The sequence below is a fragment of the Schistocerca gregaria genome, chromosome 4 (genome assembly GCF_023897955.1).
Source record: "Schistocerca gregaria isolate iqSchGreg1 chromosome 4, iqSchGreg1.2, whole genome shotgun sequence".
NCBI lineage: Eukaryota > Metazoa > Arthropoda > Insecta > Orthoptera > Acrididae > Schistocerca > Schistocerca gregaria.
The window spans coordinates 400,911,109-400,930,389 of record NC_064923.1 but is presented as its reverse complement, the minus strand read 5'-3'; the positions used below and the strand labels follow the sequence as shown (position 1 = coordinate 400,930,389).

Sequence of the window (19,281 nt, the reverse complement as noted above, 5' to 3'; positions counted from 1 at the left end):
ACACACGCGAGACAGATGCAGAAGTGCACATAAGTGATTTTCTTCGTGTTGACTATCAGGCTGCATCTTCTGCAGGTAACGAGGACACTAGTATCGTCTGCAAAGAGTGTACAAGTGGTGGCACTGACATTCAACAATAACTCACTATGTAGAGAAGGAACAGAAATTGTCCATGCATTGAGTCATGGGACACATCTTACGCAGTATTGTCATAGTCAAAGTAGTAGGCTTTAATATGCCCTTGATCATTGTATTTTATTGTTACTCTGTTTCCTTTTTGTGAGATATGGGCTGAACTCTGATGCTATATGACCGATTAGTCTACTAGAATTTTGTTGTCTATGACATCAAATGCATTTGACAAATCTAAGAAGACCCTGATTGTTTTTTGTTTTCTACCTAGAGTACTTAGGATGGCGTGCACGTTCTCATATTTAACTGTTGTTGTGTATTTATTTTTCCTGAAATTATGTTGAGCATCAGAGAGAATTAACTTTTGCCACTTTCATACAATCTGGAAATGCACCTTTCTTCAATGGTGAATTGTGCACGTTAGAGGGTGAGGTAGTTGTTTTATTTATGCAGTTTTTAAGGATAAAACCTGGAATGTCATCAATTCCCGAGAGTTTATTTTTGAGGATCTTTGCATTTAATTTCATCAGCACTAGGTTCCGAGAAGAATATAGAGGCTACAAAATTTTTTATTTTGTATATTTGGTGTGGCATTGTAGCTGCTTTATAATAGTTTCTTTGCAATATTTCCATAGAAACTGTTGAATACATTTGACTGTTGAATACATTTGCAACTTTTAGTGGATCAGTGACTCTAGAGTTGTTGTGGATCACAGTAGTGTTTACATGCTCATTTGTTTAATTTCTTATGATGCTCCACACCACCTTTGCTTCATTTGAGGATGTTGCCACATAGTTTCATTTGCTGTTTGCTTAGCTTGTGCTATAACTTTCTTAAGGACTTCGAAATATTGCTTAATAAATCTCTCTTGAGAGGAAAAGAGATTGTTATTTTTTACGTACTTCAGCAATTTTCTTTCTTCTACAGGAAATCTTTATGCCAGTCATTATCCATGGCTTCCTTTTGGGTTCTTTTGATTTAATATGTTTCAGTTTGAGAAGAAAAGCAATACTGAACTGTTAAAGGAATGCACTTAGGAAAGATTCCATGTTTTTGGCCACTATCATCAGCTTGATATACTTCATTCCATTTTTCTGCTGTTACGGAATCACTGAAAGTTTTCATATTTTCACCACTGTAATTTCTTACTTTAATGTGTATTTTTGTTGCAGCCTGAAGGGAGGACATTTGTGAGGTAGAGGACTTGGCAGAATGGTAACTACTTTCTGTATCCAAATGTTCTGTGACCTGGTAGAGATAGTTTATAAACATGATATTTTTTTAAACTCATACCATTTCTTGAGTGGCTACATTTTGATAATACAAAGAGAAATAAAATAAACAAAGAAATGGTTTACATTAATTTGTGGACCATATTTCTACCTTTCTTGTTTACGAATTATGTCATATGTGGTAATTATGTCATATGTGGTAATAATAATCATCATCATCCTAATAGTACAACTGTGAAATTGATATCTCAGTTGTCACAAATATTTGGCTGTTTCTGCCAAATATGTTGCAGTTACAGTAGGATTTGAGATCTGAGAACTCAGCTTGTCTTCCCCCCCCCCCCCCCCCAAAAAAAAAGAAAAACATATCAGATTTTGCTTCTATACTGATAAGAGAAATGTAACAATGTGTAGAAACAGTGGATGACACATCCCGTTTCATTCAAATTCTAGGTCATGGTAAATGTCAACAACATTTCAGCACGAAACACTTAAGTATGCCACTGGCCCGTATATAGACTTTTACGGTCTCCTGAAGAAATGAATACTATTGCAGATAATTTGTCAAATTTTAAAATCAATTTAATTTCAACTACAAACTGATTCTGGAAAACTGCTGTTTAAACGTGGTAAATGTTTATGCCAGAGTACATGGCACAGATTCCCTTGCTTGGCAGCACAATAATATTTGCTGCACATTCATCACTCCTCCACCCTTCATCCACTCCCCCACCCCATATCAGTACCGCACTCATCCAAGTTCTCAGCCATGTTGCTGTCACCATTCCTCCCTCCACCCTTTCTGCAATTCTGTGCTTGAAATACTGAGAAAAACAGATTGCAACATCTTCTAGGCTGCAGGTAACATGCAACAACAGTAAGTAATACATAAATGAAAGATCACAGTCATTTGACCATATGAATGTCATCATCGAGTGTTAAGGCTTATAACAATTTTTATCCCAATATTCTAACATGTGAGCAGTGACTGTATTTCCCATTTGTAACTCATTTAGTAAATCATTACGGTCTCTCACAACCCAATAAAATATTGAGCTGGGTTGTGAATCACGTAATTTTTTTAAGGGACACTTTTTTGGTTTTGTATGTAACCTTTACTTAAAAAGAAGCATTAAAATTTGTATAGAGCATACATATATGTTCGAGAACTTTTAGTGCAAACTTGTTCAAATACAACAAGAGTTTGTAAGACTGAAATTAATGCTATTTCCTCCTGTTCTTCATAAAATTACCAAATTTTAAGCACAGCAATACACTGTAGTAGCACATAGTTCATGGTTTCTTGTGCATCCCTTGCACTATCACTAAGGGAGTCAAATGTCACCTGATTGGTTGAGCACCATCGACACCGTATAGTGCACTTCAGCATATTGTGAGATCTTGAGCCCGTTTGAATGTAAGTATCGTTTGCCTAGCCCCGCTCTTCTAAATTCTTCAAAGTAAATCTGCATGTGATCTCCACATGCAAAACTTCCTCTCTAAATGTAAGAAGACCCTTATATACTTTATCAAATGCTGTAAAAGAGTTGCCTAAACAGCAACGGTTTGCTCTGTGAAATACAAGACGAACCTGTATTTTTTGAGTGACAAATTTGGGAAGATAACCTAGACTTACAACTTGTAAATATGGTATACAAAATGTCTGTTGGAGAATGGTAACAACACACAATAATTATAATTGTTTCTCAAATTTCAATAGCAACTAGCTCAAAATCCTATCTGTATTTAAATAACCAAACTGGTTAAAACTTCTGTATTTCACAGACTTTATTATAAATATGGCAGCATCTCCATCTTTCTGACCTTTTTTGCAATATTTGGATGCTAGTGCAAGCAGGTATGTTGACTGAGCAAATCTGGTATGATTTCAGCCAGTGTTCTGTAATGCATACAACATTTGCAAATTTCCAGTCTGTTATGTGTAAGAGTTTATTGTCTATTTGTCTTGTACAAATCTGTATGCCACACTATGTCAAAGAGCAATATATTGAGTATATAATCCTCCCACTTTACCATACAATGGAGTTTCCAAGGTAACTGGGAAACAAATCTTTCTCTCATCAGAATTTATTAAAATGTGCACATGCACACGCACACGCCTCCCCCCCCCCCCCCCCCCCGACACACACACACACACACACACACACACACACACACACACACACACACACACACACACACACACAAAATTTTGTCTTGTCATGTAATGCAGATATCCTACAAGCATACAGTATTGAAACACAAGATATATCATTGACAAGTAAATTTATTGTATTATTACTAACGATTGCTTGACATACCTTCTGAGCTTCGTCTCTTTCCTGTTTTAGGATCCTGATGTTCTTTTCAAGGTCTTTTATTTTTTGTTGCACATCACTTTCAGTGCCAGGATCTTTCCTCTGATTTGTTATCTGTTGAAGATCTTTCATTTTATCTTCCAACTCTGAAATTATTTTTTTACAAATGTATAAGATAGGTTTGATAATAAGAAATATAGTGTGGATACTGCAAAATGTTGAAGACATAGACTATAATATAAGTACTGGTATATGAATTTTCTTTTCTGTCATCATGATTCTGAAGAAGATTTTAACTTTACTATTTGGCAAGAAAATTATTTTTCTAATTATTTTTATTTCTCTTTCGTGTCTCAGACATTATGTCTGGTTAAAAATGGAAAGTGATGCGGAGCTTGATCAAGTGTGACTTCCTTTTAACTGTACGCTATATGTTACAGTGCATTTAGGAACTTTTGGGTAATTGAACATGTATCAATAATTACACATTTCTGTAGTTGTATATATACATTTGGCTGTAGCTGTATTGCGTTGATGTACTGGTGGATATTGTGTGACATGACTCCTGTAGTTGATAGTATAATTGGTATGATGTCAACTTTATCCTGATGCCACATGTCTTTGACTTCCTCAGCCAGTTGGATGTATTTTTCAATTTTTTCTCGTGTTTTCTTCCGTATATTTGTTGTATTGGGTATGGATATTTTGATTACTTGTGTTAATTTCTTCTTTTTATTGGTGAGTATGATGTCAGGTTTGTTATGTGGTGGTGTTTTATCTGTTATAATGGTTCTGTTCCAGTATAATTTGTATTCATCATTCTCCAATACATTTTGTGGTGCATACTTGTATGTGGGAACACGTTGTTTTATTGGTTTATGTTGTATGGCAAGTGATCTACTGTTTCTATTTGTTGTTTGCAAAGTCTGCATTTATCTGTTGTGGTATTGGGATCTTTAATAATATGCTTGCTGTAATATCTGGTGTTTATTGTTTGATCCTGTATTGCAATCATGAATCCTTCCGTCTCACTGTATATATTGCCTTTTCTTAGCCATGTGTTCGATGCGTCTTGATCGATGTGTGGCTGTGTTAGATGATACGGGTGCTTGCCATGTAGTGTTTTCTTTTTCCAATTTACTTTCTTCGTATATGTTGATGTTATGTGATCTAAAGGGTTGTAGAAGTGGTTATGAAATTGCAATGGTGTAGCCGATGTATTTATATGAGAGATTGCTTTGTGTATTTTGCTAGTTTCTGCTCGTTCTGTACAGAATTTTCTTAAATTGTCTACCTGTCCATAATGTAGGTTTTTTATGTTGATAAATCCTATTCCTCCTTCCTTTCTGCTTAATGTGAATCTTTCTGTTGCTGAATGTATGTGATGTATTCTATATTTGTGGCATTGTGATCGTGTAAGTGTATTGAGTGCTTCTAGGTCTGTGTTACTCCATTTCACTACTCCAAATGAGTAGGACAATACTGGCATAGCATATGTATTTATAGCTTTTGTCTTGTTTCTTGCTGTCAATTCTGTTTTCAGTTTTTTTGGTAGTCTTTGTCTATATTTTTCTTTTAGTTCTTCTTTAATATTTGTATTATCTATTCCTATTTTTTGTCTGTATCCTACATATTTATAGGCATCTGTTTTTTCCATCGTTTCTATGCAGTCACTGTGGTTATCCAATATGTAATCATCTTGTTTAGTGTGTTTTCCCTTATTATTATTATTATTATTATTATTACTATAACTACTTCTAATTATTACTACTGTTACTGATTCATGGTTATGCCTAGAAATTTGAAACCTGACAAGAGTTACCTTATGTCCTGTTTCAAAGTGCTTACAATTATGTTTACTCTCCATAAATAATACTAACAGCATCAACCATGCATGTGGTTGTATACTGTGGCCAAAAGCCGTCATGAAAAGTCATCCAAATCTAGACAGTTGATACTGGATCACAGATGATATTTATACTGATTATGAGCTGAATATGTCTAGATAAGAACAGATTAGAGCTATGCTAGTTACAAGGTGTACAACTTTGCTTCCCCCGTTTGCCAATAGGAGACGTCAGGCAGTTAGTTTGGACCTCGGTCAACATAATCTCATTCAAACATTAGTTGATTTGTGTTTGCATCATAAAGTTGTTCTTGATTGAATATGTCAGTTTACGAACCTAATTCTTGTCATTTGCGGGAGGTGTTACTGTTTTGCTTCAATATGAAAAGAAGAGCGGCTGAGTCTCATCAAATGCTCTCTAGTAGGTATGGTAAGGTTGCTATTAGTGAAAGAACATGTCGTGAGTGGTTTCAACTCTTGAAGAATGGTGATTTTAACATCACAGACCGGCATAGTGGTGGAAGATAGAATGTTTTCGAAGATACAGTATTGGAGACATTGCTGAGTGAAGACTCGCATCAAGCTCAAGAAGAATTGGCACGATTAGTGGGAGTGACACAGCAAATCATTTCAAAACGTCTCAAGGCTATGGGCATGAGTCAGAATGGAACTTGGGTCCCGTGTGAGCTGAAAACAAGAGGTGTTGAACAGCGTTTGTGTGTTTGTGAACAGTTGCTTCAGCGGTAAAAATGGAAGGGATTTCTGCATCACACTGTGACCGGGGACAAAAAATGGGTTCATTACGATAATCCTAAATGCAAAAAATCATGGGAATATCCCAGCTATGCTTCCACATTGACGGCCAAACCGAATATTCGTGGCTCCAAGATCATGCTCTGAATTAGGTGGGACCAGCTCGGCGTCGTGTACTATTAAGTGTTGAGACCAAGTGAAACAATCACAGGTGCTTGTTATCGAACACAATTAATGCATTTGAGCAGAGCATTAAAAGGCAAACAGCCGCAATACAGTGAGAGGCACGATAAAGTCATTTTGTAGCATGACAACACTCGACCCCACATTGCAAAAGAGGTCAAAATGTACTTGGAAATGTTAAAAATGGGACGTCCTACCCCACCCGCCATATTCTCCAGACATTGCTCCTTCTGACTATCACCTGTTCAGATTAATGGCGCATGGCCTGGCTGACCTACACTGGCGATCTCATGAAGAAGTCACAAATTGGATTGATTCGTGGATCACTTCACAAGATGAACAACTTTTTTGATACGAGATTCGTAAACTGCCCGAAAGATGGGCCAAAGTAGCGGCCAACGATGGAAAATACTTTGAATGATACATGTGTAACCAATTTGTTTCATTAAAGCCTCAAATGTTGGGGAAAAAATGGCGGAGGCAAAGTTGAATACCTTGCACATGGATCTCTCATTATCCAAGTAACCAACAGACAACTCATGTATCAAATATGATCTTGTAATGGGCTCTGAAAACTGGTACAAAGCCTAAATGAATGCTAACATTGCTTTGACTGCTGAGGAACATGAAATGAGGTGCAAGTATGATAAAGCTTCCATAGGGGAAACAGCCTGTGGAGTTTAAGAAATTGTAAAATAGTACAAATGAAATGTTTACCTCAGAAAAGTAAGCCTTAACAGAAAGCAGCGAAACATGATCATGATATGGGCTTTGCTAATGTTTTCATTTGTGCAAAAGCACTGCATCAATGCAAAAACCAAATAAATTTTAATCATGACAGTGGCTTTAGCCTGCATGTGACTTGGCTGCCTCCTCTCTGTGCTACAAAAATGTCACTTGGGCATGAAAACATAAACAAAAAGAAGGCACCACTCAAGCCCCACCAGCCAATCATGAACATTTACAGCAATAAATGTGGGTAATAGCCTTCCCAAATTTGCAAAAGTTCTACAATGTTGCACGGTTTACAGTTTGCAGACAAAGGCCTCAATAAGAAGGATGACACGCTGGATCTGAAGATTCTGAATCGAATAACACAATTCAAATCCAAAGAATTTTTAATATAAAATGTCTGCAAGTTCAGTATGGCATTGCAGCTACCATGAATCACTTCTGTGCGTTGTATAGTTTATACCTCATACTGATGCCTTCCTATGGAGAAGAATTGTTTTCTGCTAGTAGGTAGTTATGCCACAAGTATCCTATAGGCTTAAATTCAGTTACCTCACAAAATTTTGTGATATAAGAAAGCACATATAAGAACGTGATTTAAGTCTATGACAACTGCAGATAGTCAATGTTACTGAGATTATGCTTTTGGAGAATGTTGTAAATGTGTACCTTTCACATTAGCTATGCACTTTTATCATAAAATTAAGTACTTGTAAGTTGTCACGTATGATAAAGTACTAGTTCTTAGAATGTCAGCACAAACTGTGACAAAGGTTACTTCTCCAGGAACCATTATTAAAATGAGAATATAAACGAAGACAGATTCAAATTGGATATTGATCCAAGTCCACTATTTTCCCTGTTTGCATACTTCTTGTTTTACTGTATATGCCAATATATCTCCTTTCACTTATTTCTGTTTCCTGTCCATGACCTTCACTGGCCATTTATCCACTTTTTTTAATCCCATTTTCTTCTTACTTTTACTTTCCACAATTACTACAGCAGCCAAAGTTTAAATTACTTGAAGCTTCAAGTCTTCGGCAGTCAGTTTACAATGTGTGTTTTGCCAGTCTTTGAGGACAAATACAGCAGCAGTGCAGTAGCTGTGTCAGTGCCAATTTGGTTAAATGTTGTCTTTCATTTTGTAGTATCGTGTTTGGGTATTCTTTTTTTCTTCTGAACTTGTGTTGGCAAGATTCTTTTTTCTTCTAAACTTGTGCTGGCAAGTTAACAAAGAACTTCTGGTAAGAAAAGTGTGTCACATTACATTTTCACTGAGAATTACATAATTGATACATTTAATTTTGCCATTTACAATAACATTAACATTTTATTCTCATCTTGACATATTTTACTACTGAACAGAAGCTCAACTACACAGTTATATCTCTGCTGTCAACTCAGTTTCATTTGCCATCGAAAGAGGAAGAAACCTGCATGCTTGCCAAGCAACCAGAGATGATGAAACTCAAAATCACAGAAGCCATGACAATATTTAATTAAAAACACCCTAGTAGCATCAACAGAGAGGATGGACTTGGGTTCTGATAGCCAGTAGCCAGGATGGTGCAAGCCTAATAGGCTACACTAACATGACACATGAGGATTGCCAGTAAATAACTGCTGTCATGCAGTCAACATCCAGCATGAGGAAAACATGAGTCTACACACCTTTCACTGATGACAATCAATCATGGCACAACAAGCCATAATAAACTTTCCCAATCCTTCCACCACTAGATACCAACCATACCAATGTGCTTTTTTCCCCATAATGTCATGCTCCATGAGCTGTCTTGACAAAAACTCATTGACTTTGGACAGCAAATACACATCAATAGACCCAGGAGGAGGCCAATGTAAGCATGGCCGTAACATTGGATTGATCATTGACCAGCAGTAGGGTTTTATAATATAACACCGACCATCCCCAAAAAAGCTTTCATGTTAAAATGTGCATTGTGAAAATAGGTTGTATATGTGTTACTACTCATTAACATAAATAAATAAATAAAGTTTAATCGGTGGGGTGAGTCTGGAAGAAATTGCAAAACAGACAGCCTTTCTTGAATAAAATCTTCTTGGTTTACAAGCTGCATCCTTTTAAATAAAACACTCAAGCTTTCAATGGCTTTCTTTGCCTTCATCATCACGAGTATAAAACCACTGACTGCTGGGACTGGCATGGCGTTCTGCTTATATGGGCACTACTGCAGCATTAGGAACTAATCTGAGAGGGCCAAAATGAAGCGTGTGTGGAAGGTGAGTTGTGTAGTTTGTAGCAGCTCTGATCTGCAACAGGACCAATCACATCAGGTAGCAAAAGGCACGTGCATCACATTTGAAACTGGCGCTATTGTTTCCTTGCAGGCCTGAATCCATACCGTACCAAGTGTGTACCCTTGGTCACTTTAAAAGTGTTCCTGCTTATTCTAATCATGGCCAGCTCATTTATAACAAATCCTAATACGATGACACGAGTAGGGTTCCCATTCATCCCAATTTTTCCAGGACCATTCATCCTGATTTTTCCACGACAGTCCCAATTTTTAACAAAATGTTCTGGTGTCCCCAAAGCCTCTGTGGGAACAGTGAAGTATCTCAGATTTTTGTCTCATGCTGCGATGTTGTTGTCTCTCCTCCCCCCCCCCCCCCCCCCCCTCCCTCCCGGCCTCTTTCTCACACCTGTCTAAACACAATGTTATCCTTGTCAAAGTTTTGGAATGTTGATGTCACTTCATTTGCACAGAGAAACTAAACTGTACTGGTCATCAAGTCTGATTGTATCAATTTTCTCACGAACTCTGCATGTGTTTGTACCATTTCCAGATTTATATTAACACAGTATACCCCTTCTATTACGTTTCCAGAATTAACATTTTCCCGCCATTTACAAGATTTTTTTATCGCTCCCATCCAATTTCCTATGTTGACAATATTAATTCACACCCTATTTTGTGTCAACTTATACACTACTTTCCTATGATTTACGCTTTATGAAAAAATATTTGTGGAGAAAAAACTGACATAAAATGACACTGGCATGACATTGGGTGTCACGTAGTGTTTACAAGTATTATGTGGTGAAGTTTCTTGACACTGGGGCACTCCACTCAGTGAATGATTGACTTGTGACAACACCCTGACCTAAATTCCAGCCATCTGTAACATGTCTCATGGAGGGCAGACATGTGACACTATGATGGTGATCTATCTATCAAACAAGCTGTCAAGATCAGTGCCTCCTAGTGTCATTCGTGTAGGGTACGCTATGTTCCAGCATCAGGTTTCACCATCTCACTTCCATTCGTCCACACTTAGTCAAACAAAATTCTGTATTGTAATATCAGTCAACCGCACCACAGAGATATACATTTCAAACTTTCAAATAGGTCGGACAATAGCACAACCAAGTCATGTACTTTGAAACATTTGCGAGGACAGGAAAGAGGGTTGCTCGCTTGCCTGATTTGCTTTTTTGAACTCACGGTAAGAGTAACATGGTTATTTTTAATTTATTATCTTGAGAAGTAATCACTGCATCACAGTATACCATTTATATTTCACTTACCACAGTTCCTTTTTGTCAAAATATTGATTTCATCTTGCAGTTTTCTCATTGCACTTCCTGCATCACTTGACCTTCCCTCCTCATTGCCTGCAAATCATAAAGTGAATATTACTACATAAATCTAAAAAACAACAAAAGCAATGTTAACTTGCATATTTTCACCAAGCTGTAACTGACTCTCTCCACAAGCTTTTATTAGATTTCATTATGAGCTGTTGACTGAAACACATCAGATTCATATGGTAAGCATTTAAAAATTATAAGATTGTACCACAAATTTAATGTCTTTGTCATTACAAATTATCTACATGAGCCACATTATTTTAACTGTGAAATAATGATTTATTATGTAGTATTTTTGATTTAAAGAGTACACTGATTTTTGTTTGTGTAAGACCTAGCAAAGTACTGCAAAATATTTTCAACATTATATTTTGATGCCAATGGGTAAAGGTAACTACGCAGTTCAATGTTCCAACATCTTTGGAAGGCATTCAACTTAGCAGAGCAATGTAATCTACTAAAGAAAATATATTTTATACATTAATCGCTAACCACATAGTACTAAGTCAACATTTTTACACATGATATGGTTTTCTATGATGACGATTTATTTGATAAAAATTGCAGTGAACGCAGTTTGATCTTGATACAATATCAACCTGGTATAAAAACTGATAACAGAAATGTAAAGCTTTGGACTGTAAAAAAGTAATATCTAACAATTAAGAACTATAACTTAACAGTTTTCTTCTATAAATACAAGAAACAATATACAGAACTGTTTAGTGACAATCAAATCAGCTTTCTCCTAAGTAAAGAAAATGGAAGACTTTAATTTATTGTTAATGTACTACGAAGCTGCACTTATGAATGAAATAAGAAGAAACATTTATATGTGGTACAATAAAAGGTGCGAAATTTTTACTATTTCTCACTTCTAATTAGGTAAAAAGAGTACTAAGAGTGGAAAAAGGGCAAGTCTTCTGAATTCCAACTTAAGTTGAGTAAGTAATAATAATTCTACAACAAGATTAAACTTTGTAAAACCATTACAAATGGACCAAAACACAAGTCTGGGACAACACAATCACAGAATATTCTTCCATACCCATGAATGAAAGGGCTACATATGTGTGAATAAAAAATATCTAATTACTGGTAATCGTATCAATTGTTTTTCAGACTCCTTACCTTCATAATGTTGTTTGCATATGTATGTGAGAAAATTAATCTCATTTTTCCCTGTTACTTATTACCCTGCAGTTCTTCCACTACACATAAAGACAATAATCCTCAACTCTCTCTCTCTCTCTCTCTCTCTCTCTCTCTCTCTCTCTCTCTCTCTCTCTCTCTGGGCATAACAATATGATAGAAATGGCTTACAAACACTCTTCTTTCAACATGCTAACCTCATTATATGACTTTAAGCCTCATATCACCTCTTCCTTGATCCAGGACAAATTCATCTTACGTAACAACTCACTCTGTCACTCTCACAAGGGAACTGTTACTGTAAGTCTCATTACAAATTTCATACATCACAGAAGTGTATCTAACATTTCTTAAGACTGCCTGATTCCTATTATGTAGTTTGGATGAGAATATTCAATATGCTTCCTAACCACTTATGTCTTCTGACACCCACTGCAGTCCCAAACGTAAGTCTGGGACAACACAATCACAGACTGTGGCTCATGATTATTGAATAGTTAACTTCAATTTTTTCAGCTCTAGAATGTTAGGGAACAGCTGGGAGGCATTTGACTTTGTACACCAAGGTTTATAAATTTTTCTTTCATTTTGTACACCAACACTTATAAATTTGTCTTTGACTTTGTACACAAAAGTTTCTAAATTTGTACAAATATTGAAATTCCCCCTACGCATTTCGACCTTTTTTCCATTTTGTAATCATTATTACCATACAATAGCATGGTTCTTAACATACTTCTAACTGCTTGCAGTACCAACAAAATTATGTCTGTATGTGCACTAAGCGATTTTAAGCAGTTCTGTTATGATTTGGCCATCATAATAATTGCTTCAGCTATTTATTCGAAAATGTTTGTATGTACTTTCAGCAAAGAATTCTCAGCAGTTCCAGGCAGTCATGTATATTCAAGTCACCTCTAACAATAGTACAGCATGGCTGTCACTTTTCTCTCCTTTCAGGGTCTGTAACTGTGTAACTGAGTCTGGTGACTAGTAAAAACACCAGATTAATATGAGTTCTGCTTGGGCATATATTTTAACCTAAAAAGCCACCACTTGGTTTTATTTCTATGTATATAACTACTATTTTTCTTACCTGTCACAAACTTAATCCCTGGGAAATCAAACCTATCTTTCAATGTATTCTCAGTCAATAGAATCAAAATATAAACAGCTTATCCATCTTCTATAATGACACAAAATGTCCAATTTCATTCAGATGTGATGCTTATTTGCTAATAAGTATGCTAATACATTAATACATCAACACTAATAACATATGGTAACAATTACTATAAGATAAATTACGGCAACGCATCATATGGAACATACCAGACAGAAGTTTTGTAAGCCTTAAGTTTTCTTCTTCCAAATCTAAGATTCGTTTTTCAACTTCAAGTCTTTCTGAAGGTGTGATTCCATGTGCTGGTATACAACCCAGATCAGAAACTGAGCTGAAGGGAAAAAATTGAAATACAAATTAAATAATGGAGTTGTAGAGGACCTGACATGCATCTTTTTAACATTAATATCCACCTAGAGGATTGGGATTACTAAATCATCACATCTAAATATTCATAACATTTTATGACATTAATGGACTCATCTGGAGTCAACACACAGTGCATGTAGAAATCACATTAGTCTGACACATCTTCATAAGTACGAAGTCCCATAAGAAATGTGTAGTGACTGCAAAAACACAAGTCAGTAGCTCATCTACCCTGTTGGTAGATGGTGTACAAGTGTTACGAAGGGAAAGCAAAGTAATAAGCCAATGCAGTTTGTAGCATCTTGTTCAAATATGTAAACGAATCTTTATCCCCTGCAATAAAAAATCTGTAGGTTTGTTGTTATGGTTGTCATGGACACAACTGCTAACAGATAATCACTCAATTTCTTTTAATCCAACTGGCTTTGGGCACTTTAATGTGGTAATGCGCAATTTTCAGATCAGTGGTCATTTATTTATTTATTTATTTTTGCCAGTTACAAAGACTGACAAAACAAAGAAAAAACTCGAGAAAAGTATTAGGTCTACAAGCTTCGCTTCAGTTGTTTTTTTCCCCTCAAAGTTCATGAAAAAACTTACAAAAAATTTATGATTCAAAGTGCTGGCTATCACTGGCTGCTACTTTTTCCCATCTAATGGGCAGCATGAGAATCCCACAGTGGAAGAACTGACGACCTCTTAAGGTGACCCATGAATCGATACAATTTTGCACTTGTTCATGTGACTTTGTGTTTGCCAGCCAGGCTGTGTGCCACTGATCAAAAAATTGGTAGTCAGAAGGAGCAATGGAGAATGCGAGAGGTGGTGTAGGGCTTCCAATTTCAACTTTTGCAAATATGTTGGGAATGAATTTGTAACATGGGAACGAGCATTGTCATGCTGAAAAACCACCGTTTCATGTCTGTCTCTCTATTGTGGTGGTTTGTCTTTCAGTGCTCAGTCGAATGCATCAAATGCTTTTGTTAATGATCTCCTGTGATTGTTCCCACCATTTTCAGTAGCTTCTAAAACGTTCTCTTCTTCACTGCCATGCCTGTCTTTGACATTAAAATCACCATCCTTGTTGCATCGGAGCTATTCTCTACATGTTCATTCACTGATAGGTGTCTCACTGTAAGTCTTAGACAGCATTTTAAGAGCCTCAGCCACAGATTTCCTCACGTTAAAGCAGGAAATTAAAACTTCCTACAAATGACTAGAATTGGGCTCAAAAGCTGACATATTCAATCTAGAATAAAATTATGAAGCAATCACAAATCCACTGATATTCTGATAGCGTTATGTTTACAAATGCCTTAGCTTATCTCATGACACTTATTACCTACCACCTGCACCACTACTTGCTGCTACTGCTGTCTATAGAAAATTGGTGGAAGCAAATTTGTAGACCTAATAATTGTGTGTATGTTTCACACGACTATGAACGCATAATCAAATAATCAAGTGCCAAATTTCAAACCAAACAGTTCAAATCCCCATGAATTTTTGATATTTGATGGAGAGGCAATTACAAAAAAAGAGAACATGCATGCACACGCACATGCACCCGCACGCCCGCGCACACAGTTTAACTTATGCAAGCTTTCGGAGCCAGTGGCTCCTTCTTCCGGCAGATGAGTTGAAGAGGAAGGCTGAGGGGTGACGGAGAAGGACTGGAGAGGTTTAGGAAAAGGAGTACAGTTCAGAAAAGTCATACAGAACTTACCGGATGGGATGAGAAGGAAAGACTGATTGTTGGGACTGCTCTATATGAGATTTGAAAACCTGAGAGCTTAAAGGTGGAAGATAGGGTAATATGTGAGACAGACATTACTGCTGAAACATCGTGCATGAGTTAATACGAGCACAAATCAAAGTGCATTGCATGTAACACTGGTGGGAGGGGGGGGGGGGCAGTGAAAAATACACAGGTCACAAAATGAAGATGCAGAAAACTAAAACGGAGTGAAGAAAGGAGTAGATAGAAGAAATTAACATAAATTAAGGCCATGCGGATTAGATTAGATTAATACTTGTTCCATAGATCACGAATACGACACCTCGTAATGATGTGGAACGTGTCAGGTTAATAAAAGATGTCTGTACAAGATATTACATTACACAAAATATTGCATGACACTAATGCTTAAGTTACTTTTTTTCCCTCCCTTAATTTATATCTAAAAATTCAGCCAATGAGTAGAAGGAGTTGTCATTTAGAAATTCTTTTAATTTATTTTTAAATGTTGGTTGACTATCTGTCAGGCTTTTGATGCTGTTTGGTAGGTGACCAAAGACTTTTGTGGCAGCATAATTTACCCCTTTCTGTGCCAAGGTCAGATTTAACCCTGCATAGTGAAGATCATCCTTTCTCCTGGTGTTATAGCTATGCACACTGCTATTACTTTTGAACTGAGTAGGATTGTTAACAACAAATTTCACAAGTGAATATATATACTGTGAGGATCCCTAGATCCGTAAATAGATGTCTGCAAGATGACTGTGGGTGGGATCCAGCAATTATTCTGATTACACGTTTTTGAGCAATGAATACTTTTCTACTCAACGATGAATTACCCCAGAATATGATACCATACGAAAGCAGTAAATGAAAGTAGGCATAGTAAGCTAATTTACTGAGATTCTTATCACCAAAATTTGCAATAACCCTAATAGCATACATAGCCGAACTCAGACGTTTCAGCAGACCATCAATGTGTTGCTTCCAGTTTAACCTTTCATCAATGGACACAACTAAAAATTTTGAAAATTCTACCTTAGCTACAGACTTCTGTTCAAAGTCTATATTTATTACTGGAGTTGTGCCATTTACTGTACAGAACTGTATATACTGTGTTTTATCAAAATTTAAAGAGTGTCCGTTTGCTGAGAACCACTTAATAATTTTGTGAAAAACATTATTTACAATTACATCACTTAGTTCTTGTTTTTTTTCTTGGTTTTTGGATGTTGTTACTATACTTGTATCATCAGCAAAAAGAACTAACTTTGCATCTTCATCAATGTGGAATGGTAAGTCATTAATGTATATCAAGAACAGTAAAGGACCTAAGACCAAACCCTGTGGGACCCCATACTTGATAGCCCCCCAGTCTGAGGAATCAGCTGTTGTTTTAACATTACATGAATCACTTATTTCAACTTTCTGCATTCTTCCAGTTAAGTATGAATTAAACCATTTGTGCACTGCCCCCCCCCCCCCCCCTCAAACCATAATGATTTAGCTTATCTAAAAGAATTCCATGATTTACGGCGAGAACCAAGGACACCTTGTAGTGCTAGTTTCCACCTGCGGAGCTCTGGGAAACTGGTGTCTGGCGAAAGAATCCAGATGGCATGTATGGTGAAACAGGCACGGGGTCAGGACTGTAACACTGTAGAGCATGCTGTGCAAAGGATATCATGTGTTGCAGGTATATACCCTCTGCCTATGCCCACTCATCTTAACAGATAACTTGGTGGTAGTCACACTGATATAAAAAGGCCAAACAGTGTTTACAAAACAGCCAGTATATGACATGTCATTTCACAGGTGGCTCTCCCTTTGACAGTATATGTTTTTCAAGTTACAGGGTTTGTACAGGTGGTGGTAGAAGGGTGCATACGGTAAATCTTGTGGTGGGGACAGTCACAGGGGTTGGAGTGATAGGGTAGAGAGATAGGGGCAAAAGGAGCATGGTTTCTGCCAAGGGTATTGCGGAGGTTGGGGGGGGGGGGGGGGGGTTGATGAAAAGCTCTTCTAGGTGTGGTGGGCAAAATCTCAGACAGAATCGATCTCATTTCAGGGAAGGAAGTAATGGATTTGTTGAAGTAGCTGATTAATACTATCAAAACTAGGATAAAACTGAGTGGTGTGCTCCAAAGCTGTTATCTGGAAGGATCAGCAGTACTAGGATTGGATGTGATGGCCCAGGAAATCTGCTTCTGAACTAGGCTGGTGGGTTAATTACATCCAGTGAAGGCTGAGGTGATAATGGTGGTGTACTGCTGTAAAGAGCCTGCATCCAAGCAAATACATTTGCCTCAAATGCCAAGACTGTATGGGATGGAACATTTGGCATGGAAAGGATGGCAACTGTTGAAATGTAAGTACTGTTGTTTGTTAGTAGGTTAATGTGGACAGAAACGTGTAGCTGGCCTTCGGCGAGGACGAGATCAACATCAAGGAAAGTAACATGGGATTCAGAATAGGTCCATGTGTAATTTAATAGGTAGAAGGTATTTAGACATTCCAGGAATATTAACAGGTCAGCCTCACCATTAGTCATATGGCAAAGATGCCATCAATGTATCTAAACCAAACCAAGGGCTGAAGGCTTATGGATATAGCCCTATCTGTTTGTAAGTCTGCTCCTCAAAGGCAAAGTAGTTGTTGGCAAGTATATAGTTGATTAAGGTGAGTAAGAAGGATGTCATAGGTTAGGAATCAGGTGGGCACTGACTGAGGAAATGCTCAGCAGCAGACAGACAATGTATGTGGGGGATACTGGTGTAAAGGGAGATGGCATCAGTGGTGACAAGCAAGGTTTGTGGTGGGATTGTGACGGGCGCAGATTTCAGACAATCTAGGCAATGGTCGGTATCTTCAAAACAGGAAGTCATTTTGTTATGGGTTGCAGGTGTTGATCAACTAAGGGAGATATACATTTGGTGGGTGCTTTGAAGCCAGCAACTATAGGACAGCCAGGATGATTGGGTTTGTGTATCTTAGGAAAAAGGTAAAAGGTGGGGGTTATAATGCGTCATCCCCATATATATATATATATATATATATATATATATATATATATATATATATATATATATATATATATATATATATATATATACCACTTAAGCTATCAATTCTTGCATAGGTTAAAATTATCTCAGCTGTTTCATTAATTCATATGATTTTGTATACGATGTATTATATTTCAGGCTAAAATGTATAAAAAAGAAACTAATGTGTAACAATCAATATGTACTAACAGTTAAAATTACTCTTCTATTAAGACTAATAGAAATTACAAAATTTCTGGTACACTTAAAATTCATATTAGTAATTGCACAATCAAATGCTAATTATTAAATTTGTTTCTGAATTTATTTACGAAATAATAATATAATTTGGTAAAGATTCTTCTCCTGTCGAGAAAGTTTGTAAATGCTTTTGATTTGTAACCTTTTTGGAAATTGTGAGTACTGCAGAATCTAAAGTAGCGATGGACATGCCTCAGATGGAAACACGTATTTTGCTAAACTTCCCAACAACAATGTACTTATTGGTTTTCTGAATGTGGAAATTATAAGAAAAGTCAGTGTGATTTAGAAGAATGAAATAAAATAAAAAGATATTCATAGCAACAGGCAACTCTTCAACGATTATTTTGTCATCAACCTAAGAAATTGAAATTTTCAGCTGCAAGAAAGTTCCCCTAGACAAGATTTTGAGCCATCAACAACAACAATGAGATAATCAAGATAAGTAAAAAGTTCTTCTTTTGTAATCTTGAAAAATAAGTGAAGATGCTAAGACAATGAATTAAACAGTGATGTGTGGAAGGATAAGATTATAAGTTATGGTGTTGGCCAGGATCTGTTGACTGATAACAAAGTTTTGTCTGTCGCAGAAGAAGAATGGATTTTGGATACATGTATTTGCACTTTTTCTGTAAATGTAGATTCAGAAGCTCCAATTACTCGACAAAAGAAGACCAGATGACTGCCCAACAAAGTTGTATCAACAGTGACAAGAATTTCATATAATATCAACAATGATGGACCAGATGAATTGAAATGG

General features: G+C 36.7%; 1 protein-coding gene across 2 annotated transcripts in view; it reads right to left on the bottom strand.

The window, feature by feature from the left end:
* Window positions 1-19,281, bottom strand: part of LOC126365897 (serine/threonine-protein kinase Genghis Khan) — a 323,790-nt gene that overhangs the window by 151,886 nt on the left and 152,623 nt on the right. For both annotated transcript variants that reach the window (XM_050008618.1, XM_050008619.1), the window contains exons 9-11: window positions 13,319-13,440; window positions 10,772-10,858; window positions 3,687-3,829 (exon numbers count right to left, since the gene is read on the bottom strand). In XM_050008618.1, coding sequence (XP_049864575.1) covers window positions 3,687-3,829; window positions 10,772-10,858; window positions 13,319-13,440 — 352 coding nt within the window. The remainder of the gene's footprint in view (window positions 1-3,686; window positions 3,830-10,771; window positions 10,859-13,318; window positions 13,441-19,281) is intronic.